Genomic DNA, 17,897 nt, shown 5'->3' on the forward strand with positions numbered 1-17,897 from the left:
ATGTCCACTAATTAAGTAAGTTACTGACAACTCACTTAATTAATATCTAGCTACAAGAGTAGTACCACTCAACTTCATTGTCATGTCGGACTAAGTCCACCTGCAGGGTTTAACATGACAATCCTTATGAGCTCCTCTTGGGGACATTCTCAACCTAGATTACTAGGACACAGTTTCCTTCTATAATCAACAACACACACTATAAGTGATATCATTTTCCAACTTATCGGGCTTATTGATTTATCAAACTAAATCTCACCCATTGATAAATTAAAGAAATAAATATCAAATATATGTGCTTGTTATTATATTAGGATTAAGAGCACACACTTCCATAATAACTGAGGTCTTTGTTCCTTCATAAAGTCAGTATAAAAGGAACGACCTCAAATGTTCATACTCAATACACTCTAAGTGTACTAGTGTAATTATATAGTTAAGATAAACTAATACCTAATTACACTACGACCTTCCAATGGTTTGTTCCTTTCCATCTTGGCCATGAGCTACTGTTTATAATTTATAAGGTACTGATAACATGATCTTCTGTGTGTGACACCACACACCATGTTATCTACAATATAAATTAATTGAACAACTACATTTATCACAAATGTAGACATTTGACCAATGTGATTCTTATTTCTAGATAAATGTTTTATACCAAAAGCTAGGCTTTTAGTATACATTCTAACATATGCTCCCGCTCGATTTTCAGACTCCACTCCTTCCCAGCGCTGCTTCGCCTCTGGCTCGATATTTGTCCAGGCACGCACTTGGCGTTTGTTTGATAGTTTGCCTGGCAGCAATTCGACCATGTCTTTGGTCGCTTGGTCGGCGCTTTGGTAGCCGCCTGATCGCCCATTCTTTCGATTGGCATCCTTCCAATCGTCTGATCGACACCTTCGCGGTCGTGCACTCAACAGTCTTGGGACCGCTCGCTCAGCACTCTCATAGTCGCCCGACCGGTATTGTTCAGCCATCCGTTCGACCACACGCTTAAACTACTTGGATTGAGCGCTCGACATTTTCTAGATGATTCGGTCAGCATTTTGTAATCTATTGGTCGACATCTACGAGGTCGCGTGCTCGGCATCGCTCGTCCACTCGGTCTACTCCCGCATGTTGCTCGGTCTAGTATCATTTTACTAGCCGCTCGCTTGACGTTGTGTCGCTCGCTCAGCATCAGTTCGGTTATCGACTTGGTCCGCTCGGCACGATTACCATCCCATGGGACACCATTACTATAGCGACCGCTCGGGAGGCATTATACTAGGGGTTCAACGATTTGACTTCGATATGGAGAGTGATTTTGCCTCTACGATAGACTGTCCAGTCAGTTGGACTTACGCCTCCTTCGACTAGACTTGAAGGGGAGACTTGTGATGCGGTTAAGAGATAAGAGAGGAGGACATTTTGGACATTGGACATTAATTAGGTTTTGGCTTTAAAGGTGGGCACTGTTCACCATCAGAAGGGAGGGGGGTACCGCCGCCCGCCCACAGGAAGAAGCCTTCTTCCTGTCCTCTCCGGCGCCTCGCCGGTGCCACCGCCGGTTGCCACCATCGCTCTTCTCCCTCCTCTCCTTCCTCGCCGGCAAACCACCACGAACGGAGCGCCACCCTCGTGACGGCCAGCAACCGAACCTCCTAGCTCTTCTCCTCGTCCTCGTCTCTCTTCTCCACGCCGATGCCGCCTCGGAGCACGGCTAGCGCCTCACGCACGGTCCAGGATGCCTCTTTCGCCGATCTTCCTCACGCTGGCAGCCGCCAGGGCTATCCCTCCCTTCTCTCCCTTTCCTTCTGTCGGCAGACACCTCCGGCTGTCTCAGGCGGAGGGCGCTGCTGCCTCTTCTCCACGCCGGCATTGCCTCGGAGCATAGCTAGCGCGGCCCCAGTGGGCGCTGCTTCTAGTAGCCAGCGCCGCCCCGGCGGCAGTCGCCGCCCTTAGCGGCAACCGCCGCCCTCAGCCACCCTTAGCGACAACCGTCGTCCCCGGCATCCAGCGTCTTCGGCATCCAGCGTCTTCGGCATCCAGCGTCTTCGGCGTCCAGCGCCAACACCCTGGGCAACCACTGCCGTAGCCTCCTCCGGCCGTCAGCGCCGCCGCCTCAGATGCGATCTCTGGCGGTAGCGGAATCCGCCGCCAACACCTCTGGGCAGTCGTCGTCACCCTCCAAGCAGCCGCCGTTTGAGTGCTCAGGTATTGTACTATGCCTATATTTAGGCTTGCGAGCCGAGAGTGTGTTCGGCCTTGCGCCGCTATTGTATTCCGGTCCGCGAGCCGATGGATTGTTCGGCCTTCGTGCCGCTGTTGCATGCCGGCCTGCGAGCCGAGGCTGCAGTCGGACCGTCTGTCGCCTTGCGGATCCATATCGCGCCCGGCTTCTAGCCACCGGGGCCAGCTACTCATCTGGCGGGCGTCTATATGCTCTTCACGGCCACGACGACTCGATCAACGCCGCAACCAACTCATCCATCCATCTGAGGGCCCCCCGGGGCCAGGGTACGTCATCGTATCTTTCCTGCATTTATTTCACTATTCTGTCAGTAGTATACGACTACTTATACATTTGTGGGACCCGCCTCGAGCATCGGAGCGCTAGGGACCGGGGCAACTCGGTCATTGGGTACAGGTACTGTCGACCCGAAGACTTCGGACGACTTGGTCAACACAGAAGACAGCTCATCATCCGGGTCATGGAGATGCGATCAACAATCCGGACATGACACACCGACAGGTCCGTCTTCTCTGTTTCCTGACAGGATCAATATGCATATATTAATTATATGAATGTACATGCATACATTATAATTGGGAGATAGAGATTTCTAATTGACCAGATTCTGGTCAGCAAGATTTACTCTTTTATCTCAGTTCACGATTATGTGAACGAAAAAAAAATACTCTATACCAAAATAATAGTTATTTCACACCAAAGTAACTTGTTGAATCCGATAACTTTCTATTTTTCATTCTTTTTAAGATGCAATTCTCATTTTTAACTTTGTTTCTCCTATTTTATCTTTTATAAGAGTAATATGTTTTTTTAGTAATTAGTGGCCAAGAAATATCCGTAAAATAATATGAACTTTAATTAATGTTTTTTATATATAAAAAAAGCCTAATTATCACGAGGCGTGACATCTATTTATGATCTCTAGCGTAAAGAAGATATATTACTCGAGCAAAAACCATAATAAACCGTAAAGAAGGTTTAGTAGATCGTAGTCATCGTACCAGATGCATTATGTTGTCCACTACTGAATCAGTTAATTAATTAATTAGCACTGTTTTCACAACTTAACGATCTGTCAAAACTGTGTCAGAAATAATTAACTCGTCTCGTACTTTTTCTGTTTCAAAAGGGTTCTGAAAAGATAAAATTTGATGAAAAATTGACGAAAATCCCTTTTTCACCTGCAGGAAAACTTATAAACTGTTTCGTCGCCTATTTCCCATAGATTAATGAACATTAAATTTGAAGGAAATTACTGAACATCTTGGATTTTATAATGCTTCAAGATCCAATCGATCAAATTTGAGGGAGAAAAAAAAGGTAGATGGCAGAGCCAAACAACTATTTATTATTATGCTCATGAAACTTCCCAGTTCCCAGCAGACGACCAGCGACTGCATACATAAACGCTAAAACACGTGCACGTGGTTGGCCTCCCCATGCACGTGAAATGGCAGACCTTCTGCTTCCTCCTCCTCCCCTATCTCTTGCACTGAGTTGTTGTTACTTGTTCCCAAGGCAAGTTTACAGTAAACTTTTCATCTTAATCCATTGCACCGAGTAATTAATTATATAAAGAAAATCCTTATAACAGGATGGGAAATGGCAGCCTCTGCGAGCTTCACAATCTTCCTCGGCTTGGGATTGACGTATTTGATCAGATTTATTACTGCTCTGCTGCAGCATTTTGAAGAAATCGTTAAGTAATTAATTTTCAGATTACATGATTGCCCCTTCTTGGTCTTCTTGCCTTCTTGGTCTTCATTCTTCAATTTGGATCCGGTTCTCCTCTTCACGAAGGAAGCTGAAGAGCCTTTTGTAGCTCAGACCACGTGAAGGGCAACTGAAAGGTCATTCATTATTGTTGGCATGGTAGTCTTCCCACTCATCACCATTAATGTTGAACATTTTAATGAATTAATGTTGATGGGGTTGCAATCCATGTGTTGCTCTGATCATTATTTTGGCAAGTCAAATCACAGAATTGGAAGCAACTCTGAAATCCAGCATTTATTTGGGTAAACTTGTTCAAAGAGTGAATGTGCAACGTACGTATTTCCAATTCATTAGAGTTATGATAATTTTATCTTAAAGTCAGATAAAGAAGGATTCAATGTCCATATATAAAAGTGATGGTTTTAAAATTAGAAAACGTCATTGTTTTTTGCAATTTGTCATTATCCTTAATTACCAATTGGTTTAGACTGAATGGAAACAGCCATAATCGTGATCGGTTAGTGTTTCTTTATCATGCCATTACTGATTATGTATGTTATAAGCTATTTTACATAAAATAAAATAAAGGAAGTTGAACGCTAAAGATATAATGCAAGTGTATATTTTCTATTTTCAGTTTTGCATTACATATTGCAAGAAATTTGAAGTCTGATAGTCTAGTCAAAGACGAGGAAGGTGATCGATTCCAGAGCAGTGCTTTCCCAAGCTGTCATCCTACAATTCCACATGATACTCTGTTTTCTCTTTGTGTGACCCTATTGCTATTCCGTGACCCACATGATCTCTTACTTTCTTTTGCGGCACCCTTCTCTTTTTCAGGCGCCGAGGGCCTTTACGCCAATTTGCAGTGCGCAGCAACACATGTTCTGTTCTTGCACTGTGCATGAAGCAAGAAAGAGAAAGAAATCAAATTTGTGGAACGGAGTCTCATTAAGGTTATCTTTCCTTAAGTAGCCTTTCTGAGATGCCCTGCTTCAGTTGGTAGGTGCTTTATCCTTCCTCCACTTCCCACCGCATAGAATAAACGGAGTTCAGGGAAGAGTCCAAAACCGAATGCTAGCTGCCAAAGGAGCAATTTTTACTTACCTTGTGATCCTCTTGGTTTCTCCGAGCTCTCGGTTGCTAAAAATTCCACCATCGACTGGTAAAGAAGCGATATTTATTGAAGAACTGGGATGGAGAGTGGTGATTCGAGGGATTTCGTGGTGCCGCAATAAGAGGAGAAACGAAGAAGAGGAGACTGCAGATATGAGCTTCAGGAGAGGAAGCGGTGGCGGTGGTGGAGGCGGAGGAGAGCTATCGACGAGGGGAATGGTATCGAAAAAATGGACATTTTTGCTTTGCATTGGAAGCTTTTGTGTTGGCTTACTCTTCATCAACAGGTGCAGAATTTATTCTTAGTTTCTTCAATTTGTACCTTTTGCTTCTCAAATTTGTCATCTTGTATACTTGATCGATGGTTTACGGTTTTGTGTTTTGCTAATTTTGTTTCTAAATTCTGAATTGTTCACATTATTTTTTATTTGATCAGTCAAATTCATCTTTGAGTTATAAAAGATGAAATGAGTTTTCTACGACTATGTCTCCTGCCGAGTTTTGCCAATTGGGAAATATGATTTTCTCCAAACTTGGATTATATTTCTGCCAGAGTTCTTGATGATCCATTCGATTAAGATGTACCTCAGCTAAGAGAAGCATTCTATAGCGAAAAATCGATATTAGTCAATTCCTCCACTTCAGATGATATAATTCAGTCAGTGTATTACTTAATTTCATCACGTACTTGTGTTTTATAATCACTTCATTTCAGAGTAGTTTGTTTTTTTTGATAAAATAATATATAGACTGTCATTATTCCCTATGGTACTGAAGTAGAATAATGTTTTGCAGTTGGACAATGCCTGAAGCCAAGGACATGATTAGGGCAACAGGAACAGAAAATAGTAAGATGAATCTAGTTTCCAACGATTGCAATCTAAGAACGGTGAGTGTATTGGTCACATTATATGGATGTATCATTTAAGCAATGCTAATGACAGTAGATTTTGATCTTGTCAACTAAATCTAAAGGACACAGTTGGTTCATGACGCAAAGCATCATATTTTTTTCTTCCCTTTCTGTTTCAGCTTAACAAAAAAGGAGAATCTAAAGAAATCCTTGGCAAAATTTCAAACACTCCTGAAGATTTGCAGTACGTTTCCGTACCTATTATGAAATTGGAGCTCATCGATCAAGCTGTAGCAGCAAGATAATGGAACACTTTTGTGCAGGACACTAGATAAGACAATATCTAACTTGGAAGTGGAGCTAGCAGCTGCAAGAGCTGCACAGGAGTCAATTCTCGCTAGTGCTCCACCGACAGAGACTCTAAACCCTACTGAAACTACTGGTACGAGGAAGTATCTAATGGTTGTTGGAATTAATACGGCATTTAGCAGTCGTAGACGAAGAGATTCTGTCCGTGCTACTTGGATGCCTCAAGGTTCTTGGCTCCACCTGCTTTTGCCTCTTTGCTGCACAACAAATCTCTCTGATCTGATTAACAAATTAAATTATTAATTGTGTAAAAAAAAATAATATATAGGCGAAAAGAGAAAGAAGATGGAAGAAGAGAAAGGCATTATTATCCGCTTTGTCATCGGCCATAGGTATGTATCTAGAGAAACTAAGTATAGATTTATGAAATTCTTGTTAACAACTCCTAATGTTCATGCCTTGTGTCATCATTCCTCTTCTAGATTTATATATTGGGAGTAGGCTTATAGGTGAAGCTATTGTAAGAAAAGTAAATTCAAAAACAGAATTCACTATGTTCACCCTTTTGACTTGCCTGCCTTGAGATATTTACAGTGCTACACCTGGTGGAATTTTGGATAAGGCAATCGAAGCTGAACATAACAAGCATGGTGACTTCATGAGGCTGGTCAGATATGCTTTATATATATATATATATTTCATAAGACAATAAAACTGTTTAATTTATTTGCGATACCTTTAGAATACTTTGTGTGTGCGATGAAGCTGTATTATTGGCTCAAGTCATAGAATTTTGCAGGATCATGTAGAAGGCTACCTAGAGTTATCAGCAAAAACTAAAATATATTTTGCTACTGCTGTCTCTATGTGGGATGCTGATTTCTACGTCAAAGTAGATGATGATGTTCATGTAAATATTGGTAAGTGAAACTGTAACTTGGATTGCATGCCTACCTTAATTTGTTTATGAATAGCAACATGGTATATGTGTTTATGTTGAGTCTACATTTTATTTTTATTGTAGCGACTCTTGGAATGACTCTGGCTAAACAAAGAAAAACAAAGCCTCGGGCGTACTTAGGATGCATGAAATCTGGTCCAGTCCTAGCTCAGAAGTAAGCACATGCTGGTATTTGTACTCTAACATTACAATTCAGCAATTGATCGGTCTGCTTTTATGGAACAGGGGAGTCAGATACCATGAACCTGAGTATTGGAAGTTTGGAGAGGAGGGAAATAAATATTTTCGACATGCTACTGGTCAGCTATATGCCATTTCTAAGGATTTGGCCAGTTATATATCCTTGAACCAGTACGTAAATAATTTTCAACGTTTATTCTCTATTTTTTTTGAAAAAAAAAACTTTTGTGCGTTTGTAGAACTTTAACCGAGCACTGGTTCATTGTCATAGGCATTTGCTTCACAAGTATGCAAATGAGGATGTATCACTGGGATCATGGTTTATTGGGTTAGACGTCGAGCATATTGATGATCGCAGATTGTGTTGCAGCACGCCACCCGGTAATTGTCCTGTTCACAAACATGCAAATTAAATCTTCAGTTTGAGTATGTGAATTGGCTACAGTTTGAGCTTAAAGTAGTAATGCAAATTCAGATTGCGAGTGGAAAGCCCAAGCAGGGAACGTCTGTGTTGCCTCATTTGATTGGAGTTGCAGTGGGATTTGCAACTCAGCAGAAAGGATTAAGGAGGTTCATCGGCGCTGTGGTGAAGGCGAGAAAGCTCTCTGGAATGCATCCTTTTGAGTTCCATTAATAAGCACCTGCGTGCCAATTTCCAATCAATCTCTGGTGCCATACTACATACGTTGTGTCATGTTAATATATATCCGTATTGAAAGATGACCACGGTGGCTTTAATTTCTTTCAGCAAGCTAAGGGAACTTTTTCATTTTGCTAAGAAAAGATTCCCGTAGCCGTAGGGATATGATGGGTACACACTACACACACAGTAAGTCAGTAAGCGAGAGAAAATACAGTTCTCCCCCACATTTTTTTCATAAATTGGCCGACTTGTTCTTGTATAATTATAATAGTTGGATGCAATAAATGCTTTGTTTGCGTTTTTCTGGTACGATGGGATAAAGAAACGTGCTGTTCCATGTTAATTGTTTTGTTGTTCAGGAATTTACTAATTCGTTAACATATATAGAGCTCTTAGCTTGCTTCTGCTAATATTGAATAGAACATGGAAAAGATAAACAACACAGTCCATAGCATATATTAGATTTGAATCGACTTTTAAAATATAGATTATATTTTATGATTATGTCTTTAAAAAAAATGTTGGATGAGAGAAGAGAAAAACAGAAAAAAGAAAAAGGTTTTATAAGACTTCTGTTTTTATAGAAGACAATTCCACAAAGTTATCTTTCCGAAAGTTCAGTTCTAGAAAAATGTCCAATACAAAGGCTTTTGATTGGCACCCGGTTGTCCAATGTCAATAATCAATATATAACAAGGAAACTTTATGTATAGATAATAGAAAGGAGTTTCTTTCTTTATTTATTCTCTTGTTCTGCGTTGTTTTGAATGGAATGTATTAATTGGTGACTGAATCCATGAGGTCCATCTGTCAGAGAAGCTAAAAGATTTGTGTTGGCTGAGTCATGTGCCTTTATTAACGCTGGTACATTTGCTCCAATTGTTGATTCAATTAAAACAAATGATTTCATTCTACATCGAGCCAAGGTCGCAGCAGCAGCGAACTATTTCTCTCCGTATTATATTCTTCAGTTCTTGAAGTCGAAGAGGTATGTAGGCACCCTTCTCTCTTGTTCTCCCTTTATTTTGCATGTTGTTGGTCAAGAAGGTCGCCAAGGATGAGAAACCCAATCCGACAATAAATGATATTGCGTTGCGTTGATGGAAGGAAATAATATTTTCTGGAAAAGATCGATTGGTTGGTGTTTGATCTGATAAGCTAGTTGCATCTATTTTCGCTATTTCAAACCCGATTGCCAGTCATCAATGGTGGATGATCTGCGCCATTTCTTGGAGAATAGATGTTCTTAATTATTCTTTTGGTATCTTGATGATTTCCTTAATGGTCTTTTCAACTCCTCGGCGTACGCGATTTCCTTAATCGATGACTACAAGTAATTTGATTGATGGTGTTGTAACTTACATAGAGGAAATGGACTCTGCTGACTGCCAATTGCAGAGCATGGAGAATGAAGCTCCGAGTTGGGCAGATCAGTGGGGCACCGGCGGTCTGGACGCCGACGACAGCAAGTACAAGGAGAGCGGGAAAGATAACAAGAAGATGGAGAAAGTGAAAGCGTTTGCTTCTTCAAGCTTCGGCAAGGCCAAAGCAGCTGCGACAGTTGGAGCAAGCAAGGCCAAGAGCAGCACCAACACCGGCATCAAATGGATCAAGACGCGGTACCAGAAGAAAACACCCAAATAAATCATCACCCTGAATTATATATATATACATATAATAACATGTCTGTGGGTTCATAATCTCGTTTCAGTTGAGTTTGTTTTGCTTGCTTAGTGATGTCTGAATGCCTAAGGATAAATCACCCATGAGATGTTGACGAAAACTGAAGGAGGGTTGATAGCTTGGAAAGCTAACAAGGCTGGAAAGACAGACTTAGAGAAAGAAATGTCAGAATTGTTGAAAAAATTGGATTATATACCAGTAAATAAATTATTTATATTATATCTATAATTCAAAGATATTATTATATTTTTGAGGATCATTCATAATTTTAGAGAGAAAAAGTAAAGTAAGATGAAGAACAACTTTCAAATTGAAGATTGTATTTTTATTTTTCATTAGATGATTGAACATGAATGCAAGGAGGAATATTTATAGTATTCACCATGTAAAATACATAGTTATTAAAGAACTAAATTTTATTCATAAAAAAATTTTATCTCTACCATAAAAAATACATAGTTATCAAGTAAATAAATTATTTATATTATTTCCCATTTCAAAGATACTATAATATTTTTGAGGATTACTCATAATTTTAGAGAGAGAAAAAAAGGAAGATGAAAAATAACTTTCAATTTGAAGATTATATTTTTATTTTTCATTGGATGATTAACCATGAATACAGGGAGGAGTATTTATAGTACTCACCATGTAAAATACATAGTTATCAGATAACTAAATTCTATCAATAAAGAAATTTTATCCCTATCTATTGGATGAGAGAAATACTTCCAACCATATATTCTAATTTCTATCTATTAAATTTTATCTTTTGAATGAGAAAATTACTCTCATTCATGTCTGTATTCTTATCCGTTAACGGGTTGGTATTGATCTTCAACACTCCCTCTCAACACCAATCCTTTGTACTGTGCTGAGTTGATAACGGAACATCTTAAATTTGTTGGCGGTCAATCCTTTTGTGAACACGTCCACAACTTGATTATCTGTACCGATTTGTCTCATCTCGATTTTTTTCTTGCAGAACTTTTTCTCTGATAAAATGACAATGAACTTCAACATGCTTAGTTCTTGCATGAAAGATCAGAGTTTCTGCCAAACGAATTGTTGATTGATTGTCACAATATACTGGAACTACATAATCTACTGGTTGATGTAGATTATTTATTAGTTATATTATCCATGTGCTCTCTTGAGATGTCATTGCTGTTGCTTAATACTCAGCTTCAGTGGTTGACAATGATATAGTTGGTTGTCTTTTGCTGCATCACGAGATCGTTCCAGAACCAAGCTTGAATACATAACCAGTTGTTGATCTTCTGGTGTTACAATCTCCTGCATAATCAGCATCGCAGTAGTCAACTAACTTGTAGTCTTCATTTCTTTTATACAAAAGGTCATAATCAATTGTGCTCTTTACATATCTTAGTATTCGTCGAGCTGCTTCCAAATGAGGCTTCTTTGGATTTTGCATGTATTGACTTATCACACTGCCTGTATAAGAAATATCAGGTCGAGTTAAGGTTAAGTAGATGAGACTGCCTACCAATTGTTGATACATAGTTGCATCTTCTAAGCTTTTCCCTTCATGCTCATTTTGACATTTGGTTTCATAGGTGTCGAGATCGGCTTGCATTCGAGCATTCTAAACTTTTTCAACAAGTCTTTGGAATATTTTTGTTGACAAAGAAATATTCCATTTTGTGTGCGATCAATCTCTAAACCAAGAAAATGCTTAAGTTGTCTAAGTTCTTTCATTTGAAATCGAACTGATAAATTCTCCTTCGTTTGAAAAATTTCTGCTTTGTCATTGCTTATTATGACTAGGTTATCCACATATAATAGCATGATAGCTAATTTTCCTTTATTTGTTTTGATAAATAAGCTGGAATCTGCCGATATTACTAAATAACCACTTTGAGTTAGAAATTTAGCAATTTTACCATACTATGTTGGAGTGTATACTAAAAGCCTAGCTTTTGTATAAACATTTATAAGAATCACATTGGTCAAGTGTCTACATTTATATATACCAAATGTAGATGTTCAATTAATTTATATTAGATAACATATGTGTGGTGTCACACACAGAAGATTGTGTTATCAGTTCTTTATAAATTATAAACAGTTGCTTACGACTAAGACGGAAAGGAACAAACCATTGGAATAGTCGTAGTGTAATTAGGTATTAGTTTATCTTGACTAATAAATTACACTAGTACACTCTAAGTGTATTGAGTTGGACCATTTTAGGTAAGTTCTTTTTATACTGACTTGATAAAAGAACTAGACCTTAGTTATTATGGAAGTGTGTGCTCTTAATCCTAATATAATAACGAGCACATATATTTAATATTTATTTCTTTAATTTATCAATGGGTGAGATTTAGTTCAATAAATCAATAAGTCCGATAAGTTGGGAAATGATATCACTTATAGTGTGTGTTGTTGATTATAGAAGGAAACTGTGTCCTAATGATCTAGGTTGATAATGTCCCCAAGAGGAGCTCATAAGGATTGTCATGTTAAAACCTGCAGGGGGATTTAGTCCGACATGACGATAAGGTTGAGTGGTACTACTCTTGGACTAAGATATTAATTAAATGAGTTGTCAGTAACTCACTTAATTAGTGGACATTCGACATCTTAAACACAGGGAGACTAATACACTCATAATAAGAAGGAGCCCAAAATGTAATTTGGGATTAGTGCGGTAGTTCAATAATAGTTCTTTAGTGGAATGAATTATTATTGATGAAATTAAGTTATGTGTTCGGGGCAAACACGGGATGCTTAATTTCATCGGGAGACCAAAACCAATTCCTCCTCTCGGTCCCTATCGTAGCCTTTTGTATATAGATATTTATACCCACCACATACCCACCTTCTTACCCAACCTATAGGGGCCGGCCAAGCCAAGCTTGAAGCTCAAGCTTAGGGTCGACCAAGCCTAAAGGTTGAGCCTTAAGGTGGCCGGCCAATTGCTTGGAGCCCAAGCTTAGGTGGCCGGTCACATCATATTAAAAAGAGATTTTTATTAAAATTATTTATTATGTGGATATCATGTTTTAAAAGAGAGTTTGAAATTTAAATCTTTCCTTTTATAGCTTTCTACAAAAGATTAAGAAAATATTTGAAATCTTTCCTTATTTGTAGATTGAAAGGTAGATTTTAATTTTGAGAAAACTTTTCTTTTTTAAACCATGTTCATGATTTAAAAGAGAGTTTAAAAATTAAATATATCTTTTATAAGTTTCTACAAAAGATTAAGAAAAGATTTGATGTCTTTCCTTATTTATAGATTGAAAGGAGATTTTAATTTTTAGAGATAACTTTCCTTTTGAAAAATTATCTACATGTTTAAAAGAAAATTTTTAATTTATAAAATTTCCTTTTTATAATCCACCACGAAGGGAAAAATTATTAGAGAAATTTTTATAAATTTCCGGAAGCAAATAAGGAAGTTTTAATTTGTGTTTAAAATTTTATTTGCTTGGAGATTTTAATGTGGCCGGCCATTGTAATTGGAAAAAGGAATTTAATTTTAATTAATTAAAAAAAAATTTCATGGCAAAAGAATTAAGGAAGTTTTTATTTAAATTTCCTTATTTGCCAAGACCAAGGATTATAAAAGATGAGGTAGAGGTGTCTTCGTGGTTAACGACTCTATTTCTTTTTCTTTCCCTCTCTTCCTTGGTGTGGCCGACCAACATCTCTTTCTCTTTTCTCTTCTCTCCACTTTGTGGCCGAACCACATCTCTTCCTTGGAGTCTTTGTGGTGGCCGAATCTTGCTTGGAGAAGAAGAAGAGAAAAGGAGGCGATATTTCTAGCATCCCTTGGAGCTTGGTGGTGGCCGAACCTCTTCATCTTTGGAGGAGTTTTTGGTGGCCGAAACCTAGAAGGAAGAAGAAGGTTCTTGGTGGTTCTCATCTCGAAAGATCGTTGCCCACACAACGTCCGAGGTTAAAAGAGGAATACGGTAGAAGATCAAGAGGTTATTTGCTTACAAAGAAAGGTATAACTAGTAATTATTTTTCACATCATACTAGTTTTCTTTGTATAGTTATTTTTGGAAATACCAAACACAAGATGCATAAGATTCTAGAGTTTTCGAATTTGTTTTCGAGTTTGTGTTTTTTTTATTTTATCGAATTTGTGATTCAATTGTTCTTTTTGGTTAACCTAGAGTTATTTAAGGAAATTAAATATTAGCTTTCCTTAAAAGACTTTGTCTAAGCGGTGGTGGTTGCTCACATATCCAAGAAGGTCATGTGCCTCGTCATGCAGTCCTGAAAGCCAATTTTGAAAATTAATATTTAATGAATTAATAACATAGGTGGATTTGAATCAATAGTGTTAAGTTTCGCTTGCGATTCAAATCTAAACCATTAAGAACAGATAAGTTAAATTTGGAATCAATGATGTTAAGTTCCGTCTGCGATTCCTAATTTAACTTCTAAAGAACACAATAGGTTATTTAAGGAAAGGTTCGACACTTGTACAAAAAATTTTTGTACAGTGGAACCGATACATTTTCCTAGGACTAACCAACATACCATGCCCTAGGTGCTTATTTCAATCCGTAGAGCGCTTTTCATACCTTACACACATATTCAGGATGATGTTGGTTCTGAAAATCCATTAGTTGAATCATATAAATTTCCCAATCCAATTATCCATGAAGAAAAGCATTCTTCGTGTCCATCTGCTATAGATTCCAGTCTTTGTTAGCTGCAAGTGCAAGTAGGATTCGTACAATTGTAAGTTTCGCCACTGGACTAAATGTTTCATCATAGTCTAGTCCATACTATTGAGAGAAACCACGAGCTACCAATCGAGCCTTGTGCCTCTCGATTGACTCATCTGGACAACGTTTGATTTTGAAAACCCACTTGGAAGAAATGGGGTTCACATCTTTTGGTTTTGATATGAGATCCCAAGTTTGATTTTGCTGCAGTGTAGCAATCTCTTCTTTCATAGCTATCACCCACTCAGGACTTTGCGACGCTTATTCAAATGTCTTAGGCTCTGTTGCTTCTTCAACTATGAGTGCATTGGTATATTTTGAATTTGGCCTTCGTGTTCTTATTGACCTTTGGATTTGAGATTGCGGAGTTAATTCTTCCATTTCACTAGGCCTCTCTTCTTCATTTGGTTGTTGATATATATCAGTTTGCCAAGGACTCTGAGCCACTCTTTGTTCAATATCATTATCATTTGGATCTCCTGATTCATCTGAACTTGGTTGAAGTTGAACAATATGCTCTTTCATCTTTTGTTGCACTTTGTCTTCGAGGTCTTTAGAATCTGATAACACTCCTTAATTGGGTTCTACCAAGAAGATGCTTCATCGAACACTACATTTCGTGAAGTGTAATATCTTCCACTTGTTGGATCACAACTTCCACCCCTTTCTTTGGCTATCATATCCCACAAAGAGACATCTAATAGCTTTCTTGTCAAACTTGATTCGTAAGTGATCAGAAACAAATACATTACACACAACCAAATACTCGAAAGTAGCTAACTGTACATTTTATGTTCCATAATTTCTCAAAAGGTGAAATGAATTCTAACCTTGGTTGAGGAAGTTTGTTAATGACAAAAGCTGCAATCCTCATTGCTTTAGTCTAAAATCATCTAGGTACATTTTTATCGTGCAACATACTCTGACCAATTTCTGCAAGATGTCGGTTCTTTTTTTCCGCTACACCATTCTGCTATGGTGTGTTGGCATATATGTACTGATAGTATATTTGTCTTTCTCTTAAGTATTGAGAGAACTCTCTTGAGTTATATTCTCCCCCGTTGTATGTGCGTAGACAACAGATCTTAGTTCCCAATTCTCCTTTGACTGACTGCTTGAACTCTTTAAACTTGGAAAATGTATCAGATTTTTCTTTCAAAAATAAGATCCAGACATACCTTAAGAAGTCATCAATGAATGTCACCATGTACTGCATACCATCGATTGATGGTTGCTTAACGAGTTCAAATACATCAGAGTGGACTAACTCTAATGGTTTCTATGCTTTAAACTTTGACTCTTGATATGATAATTGGTGTGCTTTACCATATTGACATCCCGCACATACTGTGTCTGTTCGTATGTCTAGTTGAGGAAGCTCCTTAAGCATCGACTTCTTCATCAACATGTTTAACTTGGAATAATTAACATGACCTAATCTTATATGTCATATATTTGATGTTTCACTTTTCCTTATCTTGTTTATATATGCGGACTCTACTAACATCACATATACTGACTCTAGTTGTTGACCCTCCATTGTCGGTATTTCTGATATTTTGAGATTTTGATATACCTTTACATTTTGAGGACCAAACAGAACATAGTGACTTGATGATGTTAATTGAGCTACATATAATAAATTTTTCTTCATTCATGGGACATAATAGACATCTTGAAGTGGCACCTTGTTAGAATTATATCGAGGCATAATTATTGTCTTACCAATGTGAGCTATTAGTAACATTGAGTTGTTGGTTGTCGCCACCATACGAGCTCCCTTGTATTCGGACAAATTTTGTAATTTTTCTTTGTCACCCGTCATGTGATTTGAGCAGCCTAAATCTACGATCCCGTCATCTTTGTAGTTAATCTTGTCTAGCATTATTGTGAAAGCTACTTCATTTTCCTCAGCGACGAACAAGGCTTCGGCATCCCATACATGTTGTCCACTTGTTGTAGTTTTTTTGTTATTGAGCTTCTTGACTCCTCCTACTACTTGAAGGTCGCCCATCGTGTCGGAAAGATTTTGATTATACCGAACAAGTTTGATTAATAACCTTGTACAATATAAACCTCCTCATGATTCAAGATAACTCCACTGAGAACAATCTCTGATCGTTCTGCTATGATACCAATTGTTGAAAAAATTGGACTATAAATAAGTAAATAAATTACTTGTATTATATCTACACTTCAAAGACACTACAACACTTTTGAGGATCACACACAATTTTAGAGAGAAAAAGAAAAGGAAGATGAAGAACAACTTTCAATTTGAAGATTACACTTTTATTTTTCGTTGGATGATTGAACATGAATGCAGGGGGGAGTATTTATAGTACTCACCATGTAAGATACATAGTTATCAGAGAAATAAATTCTATCCACAAAGAAATTTTATCCCTATCTATTGGATGAGAGAAATACTTCCAACCATACATTCTAATTTATATCTATTAAATTTTATCCTTTGAATGAGAAAATTACTCTCATCCATGTCTTTATTCTCATCCGTTAATGAGTTGGTATTGATCTTCACAAGAATGGAATTGAGGGGTAACCTGACTCGGTTACTCTGATCCTAGTCAAACCTTCGACGGGAGAAGAGGAGAAGAACAATACTTATGTGAGCGATTGTGTACTTGGTACTTTGCTTATAGAAACAGACTCCTTTTTATAGTACCTGATCCTGTCTGAAACCGTGAAGCGGGAAAGCTGGGAGGTGGAGGCTCTGCTAACCGGATGTGGACTTCACTCCGCTCTGCAAAATAAACAGCGTTAGTATTAGGCCAGGGAAGAGATCCCGGTGTTGGCCCTATGACGTTCAAGTCAATCATCGGAAAATGTGGAGAAGTAGAGCAACCATAGAATTTAAGAGTAACGCATATCTCCATAGGTGAAGGACCCCCATTTATATAAAGCCCTGGTGTGCAGTATACACGCTTCTCGAGGCATGACCACACTCTCCCATATGTCCCATGAAGGGCCCTGTCAAGAAAGTACTCCAGATGTTATACCTTAACAAGGCATGCATATCCTTGACGCGACAGTAGAAGCTTTGACTGTACAATCCGTTTGTCGATGATGCCTCGTGTCAGCGACACTATCTCCCAAAAGGATGTCGAAAGATACTACAGTTGTCCTATTACTTGGACGAGCGGGGTGGCCGCTCGGTCAGGACTTCGCTCCGTCTATGACCAAGTCCTGTTGCTTGGCCGAGCGAGGTAGCCTCTCGCTTGAGACTCCGCTGCATCCTTGGCCAGATCTCGTTGCTTGGGAGCGGGGTAGCCGCTCGGTTGGAACTCCGCTGTGTCCTTGGCTAGGTCCCGTATGACATCCTGCCACTCTGTATCGAGCGTCAACTGTCTTGTGTATCATCCCGAGCTGGAATGGGTGTCAACTCGAATCTGTATCCTTTCGGTCGAGGCCTGATCACCCGACCGGCTATTGCAATTGTCTTCCATTTGACCCTTTGACATCCGTGC

General features: G+C 38.6%; 1 protein-coding gene across 1 annotated transcript; it reads left to right on the forward strand.

Annotated features, from left to right (window-relative positions):
- The first annotated feature begins 4,837 nt into the window (after positions 1 to 4,837).
- LOC122007855 (probable beta-1,3-galactosyltransferase 2) lies at positions 4,838 to 8,326 on the forward strand. The gene is made up of 11 exons (XM_042563382.1): positions 4,838 to 5,358; positions 5,867 to 5,960; positions 6,104 to 6,168; positions 6,248 to 6,459; positions 6,562 to 6,625; positions 6,828 to 6,900; positions 7,033 to 7,153; positions 7,258 to 7,348; positions 7,420 to 7,545; positions 7,646 to 7,755; positions 7,850 to 8,326. Exons 1-11 carry the CDS (start codon positions 5,030 to 5,032, stop codon positions 7,996 to 7,998), a joined length of 1,434 nt encoding a protein of 477 aa, XP_042419316.1. The 5' UTR covers positions 4,838 to 5,029; the 3' UTR covers positions 7,999 to 8,326.
- Positions 8,327 to 17,897: the final 9,571 nt, after the last annotated feature.

This window comes from Zingiber officinale, chromosome 8A (assembly GCF_018446385.1).
Source record: "Zingiber officinale cultivar Zhangliang chromosome 8A, Zo_v1.1, whole genome shotgun sequence".
Classification (NCBI taxonomy): domain Eukaryota; kingdom Viridiplantae; phylum Streptophyta; class Magnoliopsida; order Zingiberales; family Zingiberaceae; genus Zingiber; species Zingiber officinale.

Excerpts from the sequence above, each read along its gene's own strand:
- LOC122007855 (XM_042563382.1), top strand. The coding sequence starts at position 5,030 with ATGCTAGCTGCCAAAGGAGCAATTTTTACTTACCTTGTGATCCTCTTG. Across the intron at positions 5,359-5,866 it reads GGCTTACTCTTCATCAACAG|TTGGACAATGCCTGAAGCCA; the intron begins GTGCAGAATTTA and ends AATGTTTTGCAG. Across the intron at positions 6,169-6,247 it reads AACACTCCTGAAGATTTGCA|GACACTAGATAAGACAATAT; the intron begins GTACGTTTCCGT and ends ACTTTTGTGCAG.